General features: G+C 35.6%; 1 protein-coding gene and 1 long non-coding RNA gene across 6 annotated transcripts in view; one reads left to right on the forward strand and one right to left on the reverse strand.

The window, feature by feature from the left end:
* Window positions 1–8777: 8777 nt before the first annotated feature.
* On the reverse strand, window positions 8778–12717 carry LOC141556575 (uncharacterized). The gene is made up of 3 exons (XR_012486576.1): window positions 12385–12717; window positions 10121–10180; window positions 8778–8864 (listed from the first exon to the last, which is right to left on the reverse strand). It is a non-coding gene; the product is annotated as an uncharacterized LOC141556575 (long non-coding RNA).
* A 187-nt stretch (window positions 12718–12904) lies between these two features.
* The window catches only part of CDKL3 (cyclin dependent kinase like 3), an 87034-nt gene continuing 76330 nt past the window's right edge, over window positions 12905–23608 (forward strand). For 2 of the 5 annotated variants that reach the window (XM_074290916.1, XM_074290913.1), the window contains exons 1-3: window positions 12905–13102; window positions 13971–14156; window positions 18031–18225. In XM_074290916.1, coding sequence (XP_074147017.1) covers window positions 13992–14156; window positions 18031–18225 — 360 coding nt within the window. In that variant the 5' untranslated portion in view covers window positions 12905–13102; window positions 13971–13991. Of the gene's footprint in view, window positions 13218–13970; window positions 14157–17800; window positions 17929–18030; window positions 18226–23608 lie in introns of all 5 variants that reach the window. The other 3 variants (XM_074290917.1, XM_074290915.1, XM_074290918.1) reach the window with 3 other exon arrangements.

Consider the following 23608-nt stretch of genomic DNA (forward strand, 5'->3'; position numbering starts at 1 on the left):
GAATGATTGGAAGAATAGTAGTACCATCAGTAGAAAAAGGGAAATTAAAAGAATTAGATAATGTGAATGCAAATCCTGCATTTGGATAAGACACTAAGCTCTCTGTGCCTTATTTTCTATATTTGTAAAAGGAAGAGCTGAATTAGATGGCCTTTAAATCAAATTTATAATCCTATGAAAGGATAGGTTTTATAGTGTGAGGGGGGGGATTTCTGTTTTAGCTATATTGTTTTGAGATATATCCAGATGAAGATGTATATAGCAAGTAGTTGGTGATCTGGAACCAAAATGCAAGACTAGAGATTAGGGATTCAAAATATATAGAGGCAGGCTTTGTGATAGTACTACCTGGTAATTGATGGAATTGAGGTAAGGAAGTGAGAAGAATTAAAATTGAAGTATAAGGTTATAGAATATAAGGCTATAATATATATTATATATAATATAAGGCTATAATAAAGAAGACCCAATAAATGGTGGTACAACAGACAGAAATAGTGTAGTTTTAGATATTATAATAATTTTGAAATGCTGATAGAATATCAAAATAGAGATATCCCAGAGGTCACTGAAGACTTGTGTCCAGAGCTTAAGAGAAATAAGGACTAGAAAATCAGAGATTTGAGTCACTGACATAGAGTTAGCAATTGAAGCCATTGGAGTAAATAAAGTTGCCAAAGGGAATGTGTGTAGAATGAACAATCAAATATAAACCCTTTGGGGGACACTTGTGTTAAAGAGGTTGAAAAGAAAATAAGGAGCTAGTGAAGGAGGCAGAAGAGTGGTTAGAGAGGTAAAAAGAGAACCAGGTGAGTGTGGTATCTCTAAAACTGAGGGAATAATAAAAATAGCTCATATCAATATTGCACTTTGGGATATGCAAAGTGTTTTTTTTAACCTAATAATCTAGTAGGGGGTAATGGGCAACATCAATATTACAAAAAGGTCAGAGAGATTAAATACTGAAGAAATGCCATTAAATTTTTTTTTTTCTGAAGCCATTAGTAATTTCTGAGGGCAGTTAAGAGTAAAGTGAGGAGAACTGAAGCCAATTGCCAAGAAGTTGAAGGAAAAGTGGACAGTAAAGAAGTAAACATACTATGTAGTTTTGTCACAGTTTAGAAATGAAGGAGAGAAGATGGAATAGTATAAAGTTTATAAAGTTTTGGGTTTTGTTTTTTTTTTAGGAATACTTGAGAAGACTTGAACAAGTTTTTAAGCAGATAGGGTTAAGGCAGTAGCAAGAGAGATGAAATAGCAAGGGAGAGATGAAAGGTACTTGAGAGAAGATCTCTGCTAGAGCATAGTTTTGGAGAGGAAACACTCCACTCTTACTCCATATGAAGGGGAGAGGAAGATTAAAGGTGAATATAAGGATAAAATCACATTTCTTTTGACAGGCAGGATAGAGAAGCTATATTTTGAAAAGGAAGAGAGATGGGAGAATTTACATTGCATGATCTTAATAATCATTTTAGTGAAATAGGCTTAGGTTACCTGCTTTAAGTGTGAAGTTGAGGGGTTGATAGCCAGGAAAGAAAATAGAAAAAGAAATATTTGAGATAACTATTAGGAATAAGATAATAAATTGATAGGGTAGAGTAGAAAAAATTTTGAAGATCTGAGAAGAACTTGAGGTGATACATATGAATTTGAAATAGTTGGAATCAGCTTAGTTTTTATGATTCTAATGATTTTGAGTAGCCCTTGATCAAGATTAAAGAAATTGGATTGTGAAGGGTCATCCAGGAATAAGGATTTGGAGGTCAGGAATGGCCAGTTAGATGAGCATTTTGATTCTAATGAATTTGAAGTCATGTAGTGCAAACTCCTTAAATTTTATAAGAACTTTACAAGATGATTTCTTCCAAGTTACAAAGATAGTAAATAATTAGCTGGGCTTCAAACCTGGGTCTTAGATGTCAAATGCAATTCCTCAGGAAGACAAGGGTCTAGAATAAGTTAGTGAAAAATTAAGAGAGGCAAACCATGGGTATTAGGATTGCATTAAGAATATGTATGGGGGAAGGAGAAAGATAGGACTGATAACAGGAAGTAAACACTAAGCACCTACCATGGGTAGGCAATGTGTTAAAACACAAAAATATAAAGAAAAGCAAAAGCCTGCTCTCAAGGACCTCATAATCTAATGCAGAAACAAAAGAAAAAAAAATGTGTGCAATCTAATGGGGAAACAAAAGAAAAAAATGTGTACAACCAAATGATATACAGTATAAGTTAGAAATGAACAACAGAAGGTACTTTTCATGTATTAAAAAGGATTGAGAAATATTTCCTGTAGAAGGTGGCGTTTTAGATATAACTTGGAGAAAGATCAGGGAATACAAGAGGTGAAAATGAGGAAGGAGAGCATTCAAAGTATGAGTAAAAGCTAGTGAAAATTCCTGGAGTTGGGAGATGGAGTGTTTTGTTTGAGCAACAGCAACAAAGTCAGTGTCATTGAATCAGAAAGTTCTCTGAGGAGCTAATATGTTAGTTAAGATGTAAGAAAGGAGAAGAGAGTTGGTTATGAGGGTTTTTAATATCAGAGAAGTTTATATTTGATCTTGAGAGGGAGCCACTAGAGTCTGAATGGATAGGAGGGAGTGACATTGTAAAGACTTGTGTTTGTAATCAACTGAATGGAGAATGGATTAGATTTTGGAGAGATCAACCAGACCATTACTGAAAAAGTCCAATTGTGAAATGATGCAAATTTGTACCAGGGTGATGGTAGTATCAAGACAGAATGGGGATATTTGTGAGTGATATTACAGATAAAATCAACATGTTTTAGACACAGATTGGATATTAGGGGGAAGGGAGGTTCATGAGAGAGAGTGAGGAATAGAGGATGACACCAAGGCTTCAAACTTATATTACTAAGAGAATGGTGGTACCCTAAACAGTAGTTGAGAAGTTAGGACAAGGGAAGAGTTCAAGGGGAAATATATAAGTTCAATTTTGGACATGTTGAGTTTAATGTCTGCTAGACATTCAGTTTTGAGTGATGCAGTTTGTAAGTCAGAAGAGAGGTTAGGAGTGGGTAAGTAGATTTGAGAATCATCATGAGAATCCATGGAAGCTAAGATCAAGTGAAAAAGTTTAGAAAAAGAAGACCTAGGACACAGCCTGTTGGACATCCTTAGTTGGTCTGACCTATATGAAGATACAGTAAATAAAGACTGAAGAGAGATCAGATAGGTAAGAGAAGAACTAGAAGAGAGAAGTGTCCTAAAAACCTAGCAACAAGAGAGTATCAAAGAGAAAAGGATAATCTACAGTGTCAAAGGATGCAGAAACGTCAAGAATGATGAAGATTGGGAAAAGACAATCATTGGATTTGACATTTAAGGGGATCTTGATAACTTCAAAAAAGAAGAGTTTTGGCTGAATGATGAGTTTGGTAGCTAGACTGCAGAGGGTTAAGAGGAAAGGAAAGGAAATGAAACACTTATTGTAGACAGCTTTCTCAAAGAGTAAAACACAAAAGGAAGGAGAGGTTTGGGATAATAGCTATTGGAGCTGAATCAAGTGAAGTTTTTTTGAGGATGGAGAACACATGAATGTGTTTGTAGACAGTAAGGAAGCAACAAGTGTATATAGAGATAGAGAATAAGAATGATAGGACAATCTCCTGAAGAAAACAATGGAATAGGATCACTTGTACATGCAGAAGGATTATCTAGGCAAGGAGAAAGGTGAAAAGGAATGAAGGAGGAAGTGATAGAAAAAAATATAGGTGATATGAAAACCTTGTTTCACTCCATTGGTGATTTGGAAAACTCAAAAGCATTGCCCACCGTCTAGAACGCTGAATTTCTCTGGGTAATGGAATTTTGACATAATTTTTCATAAGCCTTCATGATTGACAATATCAAAGGCCTTGATCACATCTACAAATGTATACAGATCTGTTCTCCTGGAATTGTCAAGCAGTAAATACCATATCATCTGTTCCTCAGTCTTTTCTAAAGCCATCCTGGCTGTCAGGGAGATGACCTTTTTCAGAAAAATCAATACAAGGACCCTTTCAAGGTCTCTCAAGAACTTTAGAATTGATTGTATGACATGAGCGATACTGGCACAAGATTTCCTAGCAAAGTGTGCCCTTATCAAAGAAGGTGCTGTGCTCTATCTTTATGAGCAAAGCAGAACTGAATTAGCCCAAAGTGTGAGATGTTCAAAATTATAGAAGTTACCCACAGGCACTATTTGTGTCCAACCTGTGGCAGAGCACTCAGCCACAGTCGGGGGACGTAGTGTAACTCAACTCTAACATAGTGATACCATTTTGGTCCTCTTCAAGTATGCAAGACAAAAACCAACCAGCCAACTAACCAGGTGATATGAGATGAGATAGAGGGGAGAGGAGGGAGTTCTTAGTGAATAATCTCATTTCCCTCCCCCTTTTTGCCCCGTAAATTGTGAGGCAAAGTTCTCAGCTAAGAGGAGTAGTAGGGGTCAACCTGGTAGGCTTACAGAGCAGTAGCTGTCCCAGGATGGTACTTTATAATCTTGAGAGTCATCATTTATCTATAGAATCAGGCCTTACTATATACAAGTAGAGATAAAAAAAATCTCAAGAGTGGAGACATAGATAGCACTCCTTTCAAGAAAAGCTGTATTTACTGTCTGGTCATGCATATATATATTGTATTTAATTTATACTCTAATATATTTAACATGCATTGGTCGACCTGACATCTGGAGGGGAAAAAATTGGAACAAATGGTTTGGCAATTGTCAATGTTGTAAAATTATCCATGCAAATATCTGGCAAATAAAAACTATTACTATTAAAAAAAAAAAAAAAAAAAGCTGTATTCTCCAAAAGTTGTGCAACAAGGCTGCCAGATCCATAATCCCATGGCAAACTGAGGTTCTCAAAATAGAAGCAATGTAAGATCAGCTAAGGATCTGTTACCTAAAGCTTGGATCAGACTTATGTGGGACTGAATTCAAGACAGAATGAGTGTGATCACTTTCAATACATTTTAATTATAATTGTTATGTGATAATTATTAAAATCAATAACTCAAATTTTTTATAGACTTATGTAAGCTCTTGTATTAGACAGGGGCTGATGGGAAAACAAAGTATAGATGAGGCATAGCCAAGATGACAGAATACTGGGAATTCAGCGAGCTTCCCCCCAAACACCTCCAAAACATATAGAAAATGCACCATATTGAATAGTGATGGAAAAGTCAAAAGAAAAAAATTTCTGATCTGATCTGGCAGGGAGAAATGAGAGGACTGCAGACACTTGGGAACAGGGTTTGGCCAAGACAGTGTGGTTATCTGGAGCACTTGAGTGCCCAGACTCAGACTGAGCATTAGGGCAAGAAAAGGTCCAAATCCATAACAGGACACCAAAAAGGAACTGGTACTATCTGGCAGTTATGTCACCCAGTACTCATTTCCAGGTATCCAGGGTAGACTTAAGACAACTTGTATACTACAGCAGGTAGCAACCATTGTCCCTTGGTGGTATACTAAGAGAACAAGTTCAGAAGCAAGGAAAAATTGTGTGGCTCAGATTCCAGAAGCAGAGCAGGGTCTCACTTCCAGCATCTAGCTCAATCTGCAGAGGAATAACCCTGACCAAAGAGAATCATATAGTTTTCTCACTGAACCAGCAGTGTTTCTCAGCTAACTGATAGGGTTCAGTCCAGCAACAATCTATTATTGTTTGGACCCAAACACAGGTCAGAAACTTGCAGAGACTGGAAGGGCAGTGATTAGATTTTGCCATAGATCAGACAACTCAGAACACTAAAACCTTTCAATTTAGCAGTCTTGAACTGTTTTTGAGATCCTGAAATAAAACAATGTTTGATACCTTCCATAAGCAGAACCAGCCAGACCTTCCTTCCTGAAGAGCACAGAAGCCTGTCCAACATCAAATCTGGAAGCAGGAAATAAGCTGAACAACTGAACAAACAAAAAAGAATCCTAACATAAAAACCTAATATGGTAAAGACATGAGAGACAAACCCATAAGAGAATGACTTCAAAACCTCTACAAATACTTAAAAAAATTATATATATATATATATGCATATATATATATATTTATGATCTAGCCATAAGTACAACTAGAATTCCTAAAAGAGATGAAGCAAAAATTTTAAAAATTTTAAAATGTGTTTAGAGTCCTAGAAGAAAAAAATTGGAAAAGAAATGAGAGGTATTGAAAAAATCAGAATAATTTGTTCCAAGAGGTATATCTTGCTTAAGCAATAAACTATCTAAAATTTAGAATTGACTAAATGGAAGCCAATGAGTATATGACAAATATTAAAGTCTAAAGACCAAAAAGATAGAAAATGTAAAACAATTTGATCCCAAAAACATCAAAGAGAAAAAATAAGAATCACTATACTACCTGAAAGCCACGTCTAAAAAGAACTTAAAATGTTTCAGGAAATTTTTTGTTTTGCTTTTTTAATTTAGCTTTTCTGAATTCTGTCCCTCCAAAAATGCTGCTACAAATCTTTTTTTTTTTTTTTTTTTGGACATATGTTTCTTTCCCTACTTTTTTTATCTCTTTAGAGTTTAGACTAGTAATAATATTGTTTGTATATACTATTTAAAAGTTTTGGGGTCAGTTCCAAATTGTTTTTTTTCAGAATGGCTGGACTAGTTCACAGCTCTACCAAAAAGCCCAGTTTTTTCTATAGCCTCCTCATCCAATATGTCACTTTTCCTTTTCACCATCTTAACCGATCTGATAAATATGAAACTACTTCAGGGTGGTTTTAATTCTTGTGTCTCTATATGATTTGCAGCATTTTTCATATGACTATTAAAAGCTTATTCATATCTTTTGACCATTTGTGAATTAGAGATGGCTCTAATTATAAATTTGAAATAGATACCTTTATGTCTTAGAAATGAGTTATCAGGAGATGGATTTTTTCCCCAGATTCCTACTTTAATTATAATTTTATCAATTTCATTTGTGCAAAGATAATTGTATATAATAAAATATCCATTTAACCTATGAAGCTTCTCTTGTTTGGTCATGAACTTTCCTCCCTTCCTATAGATCTGATAGGCAATTTTCATAAAGACTTAAAACTGCCTAGATCTCTTAGAACCAGAGGATAAAGTATAAATAGAAAATATCCATTGACCACTTGCTGAAAGAAATCTACAAATTAAAACTCCCAGAAACAGCATGGTAAAAATCCAGAGCTTCCACATCAAAGAAAAAATGCTGCCATCCGCCAGAAAGAAATACTTCTGAAAATGAGGAGCTACAGATGATTGTAGATGAGTATACTCGTCACTATAAAGGACCAGAGACTTTAAAATATATTACAAGTGAAAAATTATATAGGTTTGCAACAAGAATAAATCATTCAGCAAAACTAAATATAATCCTGTTGGTAGGGAAATTGATCTTTAACATAATAAAAAACTTTCAAGCACTTCTGCTGAAAAGTACGTAAATGCATGAAAAATTGAATTTAAATATAGGAATTTAGAGAAAAAGTTGCACAAACAGTGAACTCAAGGAATCAAATAAGAATCTGTTAATTTACTTACAAATGTAGAGAAATGATATATGAGTTCTCTTTGAACTTTATCATCAGGGATCATGGCATCTAATTAGACAAGACCTTTGATTTTATTATGTCTTAAGGACCTTAAGAGTTGAAAGTAAGGGTAGGAGAGGAGGAAGGAAAGTTAGGGATAATCTCATTTAAATGTGAGCAAATAGACATTTTTTTTTTAAACTCATCTGAATTGTCGGAAGAATACATATAGATAAACAGAATTGAGCACAAAAATATACTTCACTCAACAGGGAAATTGAAAAAGGAAAGAAAGAAAAGGGGGTATTGAAGAAAGGGCAGATTAAAGGAGAGAATAGTCCTAAGCAAAACAAATTCTACCAACATAAAAAAAAGTTTTTTTGAGGTGACAAAGAATGGGAATCTGAGGGAGTTCCCATAAGTTGGGAGCAAACAAGTTGGGCTAAACAAATTATAGGATGTAAATGTGAAGAAATAATATTGTATTATAAGAAATGATGAAGGGGCTGGTTTTAGAAAAACCTAGATGATTTGTAAGAACTGACAGAAAACAAAGTGAACAGAACCTGAGAACAATGACAATAAGTAACAACACCTTTGAAAGAATATTCTGATCATTGTAACGAATGGCCATTTTTCAGAGGACAAATGATGAGATATGCTATCAACCTCTTGATAGAGCAGAATGACCACTTTGAACATTTGGACATGCCCAATGCAGAAATTTGTTTTACTTGACTATGTTATGGGTTTTGTTTTTTTTTTTTTTTTGAGGCTGGGGTTAAGTGACTTGCCCAGGGTCACACAGCTAGGAAATGTTAAGTGTCTGAGACCAGATTTGAACTCAGGTCCTCCTGAATTCAAGGCTAGTGCTCTATCCACTGCACCACCTAGCTGCCCCGGTTTTGTTTTTTTTTCATTTTCAGTTGGGGGGAGATAAATGGAGGCTGGAAGGACGGTAGAAATTTTTAATAATGAAATTATTTTAAAAGAGGTAGTTACTAAAAAAAAGTATGACATTATCTTTTTTATTTGGTATGTAGAATATGTATCTTTTTGAAAGAAGCTTTGTAAATAAAGTTGGACTCAGTTTATTTTATTAGAGCCCAGTAAAGAGATTTTCAGTCCAAAACTTTTTTTTCTTTCTTTCATTTTTTTTTTTTTCTGGGTAGGACTTGAAGGATGATTTTTAGTATTCTTCACACAAGTATTCTCCCTTCTTGATATTTTATGTCTGGTAAAGTTGCAAAGTACCCAGAAATCAGAGTCACACATGAGGAAGCAGGAAGAGGGTGTATCTTCAGGGTTTTATGTAAGCTGTAAAATTATTAAATATTATTTGACAACATTTTCAAAGAGGCAGCTAGATGGCTTAGTGGTTGGAAAGTAGTTGGAAAGTCCTGGAATCAGGAAGGCCTGAATTCAAATTCAACCTCAGATACTTCTTAGTTATGTGGCCCTGAGCAAGTTATTTAACCTCTTTTGCTTTTGGAGAAGTACATGGCAAATAACTCATGTCCTTGCCAAGAAAACTTCATGGACAGCATTGGTTTGCTTTGGTCCATAGAGTCACAAAGAGTCAGATACAATTAAACCACTAAACACTATCACAATTATATGACTTTATAAAAGTATCACAAAGAATACATTAAAATTAATTTGATGAGTACCATGAATAGTACTAGGTGAAATATAAAGTTTAGATCTGGTGCAATTCAAATATTTATTATATGCTTGTACATCTGTGCTGGGCAGCAGAGATATAAAGATTAATTTTAAAAGACCAGTCCTTGCCCTCAAGTAGCTTACTATAAACTTATAATATATAACAGTTAATAAAAAGTATATATAAATAGTACAAATTATTTTGAAGGAGATGAGGAAGGGTCTTATGAAATAGGTGGCACCTCAGCTGAGCCTTGAAAAGCACTAAAGATTCCAAGAGAAGGAGGTCAGGAGAGGTAGCATTCCAATCATTAAAAAAACAAAAACAACAACAAAAAAAACTCTTGCAAAGGCATAAAGGTAGAAGGTGGAATGTTAAGTACAAGAAACAAATAAACCAGTTTAGCCGGAATGTAATGTTTGTATAGTGATGTGAGTTCTAGAAACCAATTAGATAACTATGGGAATACTCCAGGCCAGCAGTGATGAGGACCTGAACTGGGAAAATAGGCACATGAATAAAAAGAAAGACATAAATGCCAAAGATGTGAGGTCATTTCCTATTGTGTTATTTTAAATGCTTCTAAATGCAATTTTGTGTCAGAGAATAGTTTGGGATTGTAAAAAGAGATGTCATTTTCCCATAAATCCAGCGTACATAATCTTCAGTTCTGGGCCTATCTTTTTTTTTTTTTTTTAAACATTGTTTCCCTATGACATATAAGTAATGGACTAATTCAAAGGGCTGCCCATTCAACTACAACTGCAATTGATAATCTGAGCAATAAATATTCTCCATACAATTGATTTTTCTTTGTTTGTTAATGTTGTTCATAATACTTCTACCAATATGGACATGGTTGTGACTAATAGAGAGGAAACCCACATTTGTCTAAAAGCTTTCTTACCATATTTCTGACAAGCAACTGTAGAAAACAAACTTGAAATGTGCAGTTAAAATAATTCCTCTAGAAAAAAAAAATAGGACGTTTTATTCACAAATGCACATCCATACTTCTTCCCATCTCTAGAACACAGTAGATAATCATTTGCCCTTATCAAAATGCCACTTAAACAATGATCCAGAAAGTTTTTCCTCTCTTGTTTTGGTTTAGAACTGTGACTTCATCCACTTAGGGAAATCCCAGAGTGGAAACTACTTCCAGTGACAGACTAACTAAGCAATTTCTAGTACCTGGTAAATAAATTTTAAGAGTTACCTGGGGCACTAAGATTAAATAATTTGCCTATGATCACAATTTTAGCAGAGGCAGGATTTGAGCTCAGATCTTCTTGACTCTATAACCATTTTTCTTTCAATTTCTCCACTCTGTTTGGTTTTATCTAACTGCTCCTCAGTCTCCTTTACTGATTTTTCATATCTATTAATGTATTTCCCAAGAGTCCAACCTGAACCCTCTTTTTCCTCTATAGATTTTCACTTGGTGATTTTGAAGAGGGGACCCCAAAACTGAAAATCCCTGACGGAGAAAATTTCCTTCAACTCTGCCTCAGTGAGGGACCACACCCTGAAGGACAAACAGTTTCATCTTTGTTATCTGGATGGGATTGGCTCAATCCTGAAACTCATTGAATTCAAATACTAGCTCAAACTGAAACTCAGCAAGGAACCAACTTGGGACTCTACCCAAGGGCCCCCTTTAGCTAAATCTCTCATTATAAAAAGAGCCAAACTAAAATCCTCTCTTTGCAGAGGTTCCAAACATGCCAGCCCTATGCTTGGCACGCCAAGGGCCTCTGTCCACTGGAATATTCTTTCCAGTGCCATCCTCTCTTTACCCTCATCTATTTCCCTAACCAAACTTTATGCCTCTCTGTCAGGATTTCTAACCTTACTTCCAATCCCCATAATAAACCTCTTTTATCAATCTAGGTTTTCAGAACTGTAAATTCCTTTACAGAGAACCTTTATGCAGGTAGAAGGGAGTCCCCAAAATTCTACCCTTGTGCTGAATCCCAAGGGATTGCAGGGGAGTCAAACCTCTCCCTTTGGCTCCCTGAACCCCAAACCTGTTACTAGACTTTATCATTTAACTCCCTGACCACCAGAAACCCTAATTTCATTTTGGCTCCCTAAATCTAAACCTCATCAATCTTATCAGTTCCCATGAGTTTAATTATTTTCTCTATGCAGATGACTTCCAAGTCTAGATATCCAGCCCTAGGTCTCCTGAACTAGCCACTTAGCTATTTCTTGGACAGTTTGAACAATAGGTATCTCAAATTTAATATATTCAAAATAAAATCCATTACTTTAATCCCCTTCCAAATTTTTGTTTGAGGATGCCATTAACCAATCACCTATGATCACAACTTCGGAATCATTCTGGACTCGTCCATCCCCCCAAACATTTCATTACCAAATCTTGTATTTAAAACATCTCTCCTATATATCTCCTTCTCTTGCTCTCATACAGCCAGCCACAAGTCTAGTTCAGGTCCTCATTAATTTTGGATTATTCCTCTAGGCTTCTAATTACTTGAAGCCTCTGTACATCAATATAATCTTAAACTAATGTCCAAGTTGATTTTCCTAAAGCACAAATCTGATCACTTTCACTCTCCTGCTCTGTGAACTCCAGTGGCTTATCTCCAATTTTCTCCACATAAGTTTCTCTTTAGCATTTGAAACTCTTCATACCTTAGCTTCTTCCTACCTTTTCCTGTCTTCTCATACTTTCCTTCCCTCCACCACATTCTACATTGGCCTACTTGGTGTTAACTCTAGCTCTACACACTCCATCTTCTTTGTATTGGCTGTCCCCCATTTCTGGGGGACTGCGGACTCCGTTTCCCTGACTTCTCTCAAGACTCAGCTCAAATTCCACCTTTTGCAAAAGTCATTTCTTTCCTCCTATCACTATATATACCTTCCTTGTGAGATTACCTTCCATACACACTGTATCACTGTAGATATATAGATACCGGCATGTTGTTTCCCCCATTCGAATGTGAACTCTTGGAAGGCAGAGACCATGTTTTGGTTTTAGGTAATTCTCCCAAACCCCACACCTCCACCCCTTTCGTTGTATTTTCCGCGCTAATTACACATATGTCTAACAGATTCTAGTTGACTGCTAGATGCTTAATAAACGCTTGCTGAACAATGACCAGTCAGGCTTCCTGAGGTTCCGTGGTCCACGCTACGCACCTCTGAAAGAGGGGGTTACTTTTCCTTCTTTTTCCAATGAAGGGAGGGGAAGGGAGGCAGGAGGGAGGCAGGAGGGAGGGCGAGAGAGAAAATAACTTTTTGATGACTGAGGAGGCTACGACAACAGCCGGCGGTCAGGATACTAAGAGCCTGAATTGGGAGCGATGGAGTAGGGATCGTCGCGAGCCGAGCTGGCCCGGACTCGCCGGTGCTCCTCCCCGGCTCTCCTTCCGCCGCCTCCAGGCTTTTCGTTTCGGATTCTCAGGCCCGAATCCTCACGTTTCGGTCGATATTATCCCAGGCACCGAGCCCTAGAAGGTCCATTCTGGCTCCAACGACCCCGGGCAAAAAAGCAGATGACTACGGCATTTCCGCAGTATATTGCGCTTTGCCCCCCTGCCACTCCTACTGCCATCCCCAGGGCCAGGTCCAGACCGGGCCGCGGCCCACCTTCTTTCTCTTCTGTCCCTTTCTGCTTGCCGTTCCAAACCAGGTGAGCTCAAGAAGCTTCCGGTCCTGCGCGCGTCGCGTCTTGTCCCCGCCCTGCCCGTGTTGCCATGGTAGTGGGTGGTGGGGCAGGCGGGCAGGGCGAGGCCGGATCGGCGAGGCCACGACCCTGGGGCCGGGTTGGGGCTAGGGCTAGGGCTGCGACTTCTCGGAGCCAGGTCCGTGGGGCCGCAGGATGGGCTGAGGCGGTGGTGGCAGCTGCCCTGACCAGGTCAACGGCGGGGCGGAGCGGAGGGGGATGCTGCAGCCGGGCCACGCTCGGCCGGGGCCTGGGAACCGCGGGTTTGATGAGGGGGATGGAGAATTGAGGCAATGTGGGAGCCTAGGTAATGGGAGATTATTCTGGCGGGACACGGGGGTGGAGATTTGGGGCTGAAGTCTGTTGGGGACGAGGTTGTACTCTGATTCGGGAGGGGACTGAGGCTTTGGGAACTTCTTGGAAGAGGTTCTTACCCAGCGTGGAGAAGGTGATGTGGGGGTGCGGAGTCTCTTAAGGGTCTCATCTTGCAGGAACTGCCCTGGGAGTAAGACTTGCAGGGGGAGGGGGGATGTGAGGGGTATCTGGAGGATTTACACTGCCCTAGGCCTGAGGTGAGGAAACTGAGACCTGGCTGGGCTGAGTATTCGAAGTCCTGATGGGTTGCCGGGCCCTCCTTCTAGATTGGGGAAGGTCATATAAAAAAATGGCAGGGAAGTTCGAGGTTATGTTGGAATCTCAGGTGTTATGGGGTCCCCAGGTACTAGTGGATTATGTCTGAAGTTGTTGGGGAAACCAGAGTTTGATGGCAGTGGTTGAAACTCTGTGAATACAGTTAGGAATTATGTATGTAATGGGGATAGGATCATAAAGTTATGAGGAGTGCCTGTGCCCCAAAAGAAAAGAAGGGGGAAGGAGAAAACTTTTGCATTTTCCTTTACTCATCTTATATTGGGACTAGATGTTCACAGATTCCGAAATATTCAAAATCCTTTGTTTTCCTTTAGGAAGAACTTGTGGATTTGTTCTAGAGATAGATTTCTAACCTGGAGCAAGTGCAAATATAAACATTTATCTTTTTTTTTTTTTTTTTTTAATGAAGAACTAGAAACCAGTCTTGAAAATGGAGATGTATGAAACCCTTGGAAAAGTGGGAGAGGGAAGTTATGGAACGGTCATGAAGTGTAAACATAAGGATACTGGGCAGATAGTAGCCATTAAGATATTTTATGAAAAACCGGAAAAATCTGTCAACAAAATTGCAATGAGAGAAATAAAGTTTCTAAAGGTTTGCTTCTTTTGCCTTAATTGTTATTGTAAGTCAAGAGAAATGACTAGGAAATAAAAGTCATTTCCATATTAGGATATTTTGATAAATTCCGTGCTCTTTAAGTGTATAAATAAATACACACGTACAAATAGAAAAAGGAGGTGTCATCAATTTTATTGTTTGCCCTTTATGATTCATGGGAAAAGTTCAGTAGAAAAGTTACAGAAAGTATTTTGAAATTTTAACAAATAAAACTTAAATACATGCACAAAAATTAAAGATTTTAAAGCCCTATTTAATGAAAGAATCATTCAGATTAAGCAATTGAAACTGTACAATTCTATCTTACAATAACAGTGAAGGAAGATTCAATCTTTATTCTCCAGGAATTTGCAGTTAAAGGAAAACATACTTAAATAAGTAGTTAAGATTAAAAGTGTAAATGTCAAATAAGTTGTACAATGAGCACTATAGGAAAGGGATCTTAGGAACCCCGTGGTTTGAGAAAGGTTCAGTTAGAATTTGAGTTGCATATTACAGATTGGGTAAATTTTAGATAAGTAGAGAAGAGTAGCTATTTCTGACCAGAGTAAGCATATGAGAGAAGATGGGGAGGAAAGGAATGTGTAGAGAGTAGATGATTTTCTGTAGGTAAGTCATAGAAGATATAGTTGGAGAGTTAGATTGAGGCCAGATTGTGGAAGACTTAAAAATTTCATGCTAAGGTTCTTTTGAGTAGGAACAAAAACATACAAAGTAGTAGTTGTGGAAGAATTGAAACCAGACTTGCTGACTGCCATTCTCAAAGTTTTTTTAAAAGTGCTTTACATTCCTTAGGTAGTACAAGTGCCACTTATTCCCATTTTAGAGAAGAGGAAACAAACTAAGTGGCTTTCACCAAAGTCATACAAGGAGGCAAAGACAGAACTGGGACTTTAATCCAAATCTTTTGACCCCAAGTCCATTGTTCCAAAGTTTCTAGCCTAAGTGACTAGGGGAATTGTGGTATCACTGATGTCTAAGCACAGCTTAGTCTAAGGACAACTAGTTTGAAGGAGGAAATGAAATTTCCTTATCCAGTTTTGAAGTTGGAAGAAATGTACATCTGCATAGCAATGATTTTTTAAGTTGTAAAAGTAGATGGAATCTGGAGGAAAAAATTAGATAAGAGTATAATTGTAAAAAATCAGGTGAGAAAAGAACATAATTGTAAATATATGAACCTTGACTATACATAATACTTAAACTACCCATGTATTTCATTTAGTAGGATATGAAGTGGAAGGATGAATCAACATTTAAGAATACAATTATCTAGATAATCTATTTTAATTTGAACTATATACAGAACATTGATAGTTTATTACTACTTTTTAGGAAGTCAGCTTTTTCTTTAATACAAAAATATTTTTACCTCTTGTGGATTTACATTATTACTCAGTTGTTTTTCAGTCTGTCCAACTATTAATGACCCCATTTGAGGTTTTTCTTGGCAAAGATATGAAATGGTCTGTCTTTTCCTTGAAAGGTGGATCAAGCTGATATCATTTTGTAGAGAATACAAAAGGCTGTCAGAAAGATATAGGTTCAAATACTATCAATAAAATTAATTGTATTACCTTGGGCAAATCACTTAAATTTTTTAAACCTAAAATTTCTTTAATAAGTCATCACTCTAGGTTCTTACAATGAAGAAATCATGTTCTTTTTATATATTTAAGACCATTTTTGTAATTGTACTATGTGCCTTTATTTACTGTTATGTTTCAGTAGAAATAGAAATACTTTTGTCTCTAGTTTTTCTTTGGGATAATGGAGCTGGTTGTTTTTTCTGTTAAATTGTTTTGGAAAAAATGATCAATTTGTCACAAAGTATTTGTGATAGTGTGTATTAATTGTGAAGGCATTTGTGAAATTGTATATAAATGTCATCATGACTGTTAAATAAAATTTATTTTGAGACACTTCAAATGTGTTATCTCTGATTTGCTTGCTTCTAGCATGACTTTGGGTTGATGTCATTGAATTTGAGTGCCTTTTAGTTTGAACTAGATAGAATCCTTACTTTAAAGCCTTAACTGATGATGACAATTTGGAACTAAATGTAGTTTCTTCCAAGAGATAAGATTTCTATAAAAGCTCTGTGAAACTTCACCAGTGGGTGTGCTTCTATAGAACACAACTCTACCATTTGCAGAAAAAAATAATAGAACTAGGATCAAAAAAGGAAGTTGGGCATGATTTTGATTTCATTGTAACATTTAAAGAAAAGGTGACCACTTGTTCTGGTTAATTTACTTGTAGTATATCTATTTACCCTTTCAAAATATCCTTTATTTTCATTACCTTTGTCTTTTCCACAGAATGGCCCAAAAGTCTGAGAGTAGTTTTAATAAAACTACAATCAGATTTGTGGCCACCTGGTATAATAAAAACTGAACCAGAAACTATATATTTTTTTGGTTTTAGTGGGATGTTGCTGAGATCAGAAGTAATTATTCTTTTTACTGCTATCCTTGTGTTACTTGGGGAGTTGGGATAAGAAATTAAAAACTTTTAAAGAATTATGAATTAAAAGAACAGAAGGGTGATATTACATAATTTAATTTTTAAAAATCCACGTGCCCGTTGGAATAAATGTAAATATTTTGCCACAAAATGTTTAATAACTTAACAAATGTAGCATTAAAATGTACCTTTTTCAACTACTGTTTAGAGTTTTGGTAAAATTGGGAAAGAATATTACCACCTAAATTTTTTCTTTTTAGAGAATTGGTAATTTAACATATATAAATTTAGGATTTATAGTCAAAAGATAGTATTTGTTGTACATGAAAATCCAGTAAAAAAAATTAGGCTTTCTGTATTTTAATGTTGGAAATGATAGAATGTTTGTTACAATGTACGTGGTTTTGTTTTTTTGGGAAATTGATGATTAGCTCAGTAGTTTTTACCTCTATATGAGTAAGTCCTTGAATATATGAGTTGAGTTGAAATATACTTATCTTAAAAAGTGCTTTATATTCCTTAGGTTATTGAGTATTGAATAGATTATCCTTATTCTTGTTTTTTAAACAGTAAAAGATTTGAGAAATAACATTTTTGGCACCTTGAAAAACTTGTTACAGTGACAGATATAATTGTTTTAAGAAATTTTGGTGCAAAATCAAGATGGTTCTTATCACGGGAAATATTTTGTACATTTAACTGAGTAATGTGGACATATATATGGCACTATACTACCCACAGATAGCTTCACAAATTCCTATTAAATTGCTACAGATATGTTTAAATTATGGGCACATATCTAAAGGAAAAGTTTCATATGAGAAGTTTTTAAGCATTTTAAAGATTCTCTTGCATTTTGATAATTTGTTTGGATGACTACCCAGTATTTCTTACATTCTTTTTTTAGTGTTCACCTTCTAAGAGTTTACAATAACTGGTAGTTCTTTGACATATAGACATCAAACAGTAAAATTGTCTTTGTAACCTTTACTATCACTGAAATCAATTAAAAATTTTAAGCTCTGTTGAAATAAAAGCTCTTACTACCATTTAGTAAAGATGTTGGATTGGCTTCCGAGTGGAATTTAAAAGTTCACATTGATAACTCTTTAGCACTTTGCCAAATATCAATATCAGCTTACTTCTGCCTATAGTTATCCTGGAATAAGCAGATATGAAAAATGAAGGGTCATATTGACAAGGAGACATTGCCTTTACTTAAAGAAGATCCTTCAATGGACCAAAATTCCCTTAATTTATGACTCAATTTGAAATACTAGAGGTAAAGTGATAATTTAATCTCAATTCAATATTATGTAGGAATTGTATACAAATTAGAGTGTTTAGGATAATTTCTGAAAACCTTTTTTTCTTTTGTTAATAGCAATTTCGCCACGAAAATCTGGTCAATCTAATTGAAGTATTCAGACAAAAAAGGAAAATTCATTTGGTATTTGAATTTATTGACCACACAGTTTTAGATGAGTTACAGCATTGCTGTCATGGACTTGAAAGTAAACGACTAAGAAAATATCTCTTCCAAATCCTTCGAGCCATTGAATATCTTCACAACAATAATGTAAGTGCTTCATAGTAAACTGACATAATTTTGGGCTTATTATCTACACCCTCATGCTATTTAAAAGTTCATTTGTCATTAGGTTGCTAATGTTTATTTCCATAATGATCATAAGATTAAATGACTGTGGAAGTACTACTAGGAAGCAGATACAGATAAGTGGAAGGCTATAATCAAGAGGCCATAATTGGGGATCTAGAATATATAACTAAGAAAAAATCTGAAACAATTAACTAAGAATTAAGAAAAGGAAGTGAGAACTGTGAGTCTTTATGGTTTCAAGAAGAACAGGTCAGAACAAAATAACATTTTCTTTTTTTGACAGATGAATTAGACTCGGGTCAGAAGAATGCCTGGATTTTGGCAAAGCATTTGACTAGCTATCCTTGTGGACAAAACAGAAAGATGAAAAGTAGATATAGTTAAGTTAGATGGAATTGTAACTGATCAAATTATGGAATCAAAAGACAAGTGAATAAAGAAATGTCATCATAGAGGGAAATATCTACAGACCTATGCTAGTCAACCTTTTTTATCAGTGAATTGGGTGAAGGCACTTATAATTATATCTCCAGATGACATGAAACTGGGAGATTTGGTTAACATGTCAATTGATAGAATTGGGATTCAGAAAGATCTAAATAATACTATCTGATAATATGAAAGTATAATATTTCAACCTCAATTCAATAATCTTAGGGTTTATAATACAAATTATTATGTTTCAATTAGTTTCTCAAAACCTTAAAAAATGAAACCAAGTTTAAAAAAGTGAGCTAATTAAAAATCCTCCACTTGTGGAACTGATTTTTTGAATCAAAGTACAAAATGGAAGAAGTGTGACTTCAACAAGCATTTTTTAAAGCCTTTATTATGGGCTACATACAGTGATAAGCTTAAGAGATAACAAAATTTGATATGAAGATGTGGGAGGTTAATAGATTTAAAAGGCAATATGAATCAGTAGTGTAATATCAACTGAAACTAACACTGTCACAGATTACATTTATCGAATTATAGTGTCCAGAATATGGGAGCTTATAATCCCAACATATTCTGCCCTTGTCAGATTGCATCTGAAATATTGTATTTGGTTCTAAGTGCCAGTTTAGGAAACATATTACCAACTTTATAGATGCATCCAGAGGAGGGTGAGTAACCATGATGGGTGATGAGATGACTAAAGACCTTGACATTTGACATGACAACGGTTAAAGGAACTTGCAGTATTTAGTCTAGAGAAGAGAGTATTTAAGGGAGGGAGCACAATAATTGCTTTCAAGTATTTAGAAACTGTTCTGTGAAAGACAGAGGGTATTTTTTTTCTGCTTGGTCCTAGAGGGCAGAGCAGGGAGCAGTGGGTAGAAAATCCCCCAAACAGAGAGCTTCCTTGCATATAAAGAAAAACTTCCTGATAATCAGAGCTATCCAAAAGTAGAATGGGTTGCCTCTCTAATTACTGAGTTCTCTATCACTGTAAGTCTTCATATGGAGACTGGATAACCACTTTTGGAGGATGTTGTAGAGGGGAATTCCTATTCAGGTACAAATTGGATTAGGTGATATCTGAGTTATTTTCTAATTCTGATTCTGATTACATGTTACTATTGTTCAAAGTGAAGACATGGGGGACTAAGGTGTTCCTAATATAAGAATGAACAGTAAGGTCAGTCCTAAAAGATTTTCTGGAGGAAAACAAGTGTTGAGCTAAGTTTTGAAGATACAGAAAGAAATGTGGGTTACAGAGGAGTGGGCATAAAAATGGGGATACAGATTTTGGAGATGCATCCTGCTTACCTTGACTTCCTGGAGTCTTCTTTTAAAAGAATTGAGAAAGAAATTACATTGATGAGATGTGGAAGGCATTCTTACTTAGGGCAAAAATATATAAAGAAATGTAGTAGTGTCTACCAACATTTTATTAAATAACTTTTGTGTGTAGAATTACAAAGTGTAGATAAGGATGGAAATTAGCTTCATTAGAGCTCATGGTATAATAGGAAATGACACATAACTAATAAAATAATACAAATATCTTAGAGAGGTACAAAATGAGGTGCAGCCCATTGAAAGAAAAGTCATTGCTTAATTACTGTAGTGATCAGAGAGGCTTTAGAGAAGAATTAACTAATTTTAGGCTTTGAAGTATAGGAATTATTTTTAACAGGCAGTTGGAGGAGTATAACTTGTCCAGATATGGAGCTGAGTAAGCATAAGCAAAGAAACAGGAAAGTACAAGGCATGGTTAGTAGGGACAGCAGTCTAGTTTGTCTATGACAGACTAAATAGGAAAAAATAGTGTATGATAAGTTTGGAAAGAGCACTGGGTTAGCAGTAGATTGCAGACTATTGGATGCTAGTTAAACTCGGTAGATTATTAAGAAATATTGAAAATTTTTGAGCAAGAGAATGGCATAACCCAATTTGTACCTAATGGATATTGCAATAGTATGAATAACAGATTGAAAAAGAAAAAGATTGGAGGCAAAAAAGCTGTAATTTTGCAATAATGCAAGCAGATGGCAGTGAGGGTTTCTACTGATGTAGTAAGACTGGGAATACAGAAGAGGGAACAAATGTGATGTGGACTAGAGATAGAATCAATGAAATTTGGTTACTGATTGTGGTGCGGGGGAAAAATTGATGACATCAAGATATCAGAAATTGGAGACTGAGTGAGTCACTATCACTGACAATGAATTCAATGGGAGAGAGAAAGATAAATTCAATTTTGAACATGTTGACTTGTTAAAACTTTTAGGTGGAGATAGGGCTCTGGCTAGAGCTTAAAAGAAAGGTTAAAATTGTAGATATAGCTCTGGGAAATATCTGCAGAGATGATAAGGTGATAATTGAGTCCTAAAAAGTAAATAGGTTTCCAAAGAAGAGTGTGCTTGAAGAAAGAGAGTGAACCAGGAATAAAACCTTTGGAACATCCATTAAGGAAGAGAATAAGGAGTTGGTGAAAGGGGTGTAGGAGCAATTGGAGAAACAGGAAAATCAAAAAGTGTATAATTTCTACATTTGAAGTAGGGTTAATCTAGGAGATAAATGTAAGATATTGTGAAAAAGTCAAGGACTGGAAAAAAATTGCCATATTAATTATTGTTATCTTTGAAAAATGTTAGTGGGGAAGAGAAGAATAAAATTTCCAGAGAATTGCAAGGAAAAAGTGGATGGTGAGGAAATAAAGATATTGTGTGTTAAGTAACCTTCTAAATAGATTATTGGGATACATTTGGCCACTGGATTGGAGTAAGTAGGAAGGAAGGGGTGGAAATAATGGAATGAAAGTTGAATTGGTGGGAGGAGAAAGGAAGGGTACAAGAGATTACTTGAATAATTTGTAGACAGTTGAGAAAAAGCTGTTTGAAAGACTACGGTTGAAGATGCATGAGATAGTATGCTTATTTGTCAGAAGATGATTAGAAGGACAGGAAGGTTTGGGATCAAGAACACACATGGAGGGGTTTAGCTTTACAAGAGATAACTTCATCTGAGACTGGGGTGAAGAAGAATAAATGATGCTGCGTAGTTGAGATTGGGAAGAAAAAAAATGAAGTTTTACTTCAAATTTCATTGAATTGTATCACAGTGATGCTGTCATTTGATCTAAATATGAAGTTAAAGAATCACTGCAAAAAATGAGGGAAAGTCAATAATAGTAGAATAAAAGTTATTAAGCAACATTAAAGGGCTAGTTGATTACACTTACCATAAATTCGTAGTGAGTAAAATCACATTTTTTATTTGCCATCATCTAAATTATTTCTACTCGAAGCCGGCCACAATGTTTTGCACATATTATGTGCTTAATGTTTGTTAATTTGGTATTGATTTATGTGATTTATTTTTTAAAAAAATTGAATACTGTGTGTTATGTTCTGAAGTAGTTTATAACTGAGTTGGAAAGGACATTATAAAGAATATTGAATAAATAATAATAAAGGACAATATATAAATAAGTGATATAGAGAGTAAGGATTATAGATGATGAGAAAAGGGGGAATCATCTTGATTTAGAGCCCAGTTAGTTGGAGCAGGCTTCAAAAAAGAACTAAGAATTAAACTTGGACCTGGAAACATGAATAAATTTTGAATCTGTGGAAAGGAGGGAAAAAAACTTACCAGGAGACTTTGTAGCCAACCCTTATCTCTATCCTTTGTATTTGGCCAAGGGCCTTCCTGAGGAGCTCTAATTCAATTCAAACCTCCTGCCTTTGGCCTGTAAGCCATAAAGATGCTGCCACAAACCTTGAGTCAGTTTCTGATCCAAGTCACCCAGGACTGGCTTCTTTGCCTCAGGGACTTCTTTTTTGAAATTTATTCAATTTGAACTATAGTTTTTGTTTCCTGGCTGGCTTTGCCTGTTTCTGCTTCTTGCAACTGGCATTCTGGGACACATGCTATGAATTTGGATCTTGAGAGAAGGCTTTGAAGTAGCTGTCTACCTGCCTACTCAATAGATATTTTCCTAGAAACATATTCTGCCAGAACTCATTCTTTAATGATGAGCATATTATCTCCCCTCATACCTCCTCATCCTAGTACTTCTGAACACTGCTAAATACAAGCCTCATTTTCCTTTTCCAATTAAATGTTCCCTCTCGTCTTACTCAGTTGTTGTATTTACCCCTCACTATGTCCCCCTTTAGATCTATTACACCTCTTATACTGTGCTGTCTTGAGTTCCTGTTCCATACTTAAGAAATATGCTTTCATCTTTTTTTAAATATTATTTTATTTTTTCCAATTACATAAAAGACAATTTTAATATTAATTTTTCAAATTTTGAGTTCCAAATTTCTTCCTTCTCCTTCATCCCCTCCCTCCCTTATAGGTTATATTTGTATATTTGTGTAAAACATTTTCATATTAATCATGTTATTAAAGAATAGAGCAAAAGAATAAACATTTTAGAAAGTGAAAGTAATATGCTTCATCTGCATTCAGACTCAATAAGTTCTTTCTCTGGAAGTGGATATTTTTCATCATGAATCCTTTGGAGTTGGATCACTGGATTGCTGAAAATAGTTAAAAGTCATTCATGGTTGATCACTGTACAATATTGCTGTTACTGTATTCTATGTTCCTTGGTTCTACTCACTTCATTTTGTATTAGTTCATGCAAGAATTTCCAAGTTTTTTTTTTTGAAAGAATTCTAAGTGTCTCCATTTCTTATGCTTTTTCTCAGTTCTTAAGTTTCTGTAATATAGCATCTCATCTTTCACCTGATACTGTTCTTTCAAAAGTCAGTAGGGAATCTCTTAATTACCAAATCTAAAACATTTCATCAGCCTTTATCTTTCTTCACACCTCTGCAAACTTTTAGCACTGTCCATTTTCTCCCCTTGTGAAAGCTAGTCTCTCCTAATTCTCCTC

The sequence above is a fragment of the Sminthopsis crassicaudata genome, chromosome 2, assembly GCF_048593235.1.
Source record: "Sminthopsis crassicaudata isolate SCR6 chromosome 2, ASM4859323v1, whole genome shotgun sequence".
Taxonomy (NCBI): domain Eukaryota; kingdom Metazoa; phylum Chordata; class Mammalia; order Dasyuromorphia; family Dasyuridae; genus Sminthopsis; species Sminthopsis crassicaudata.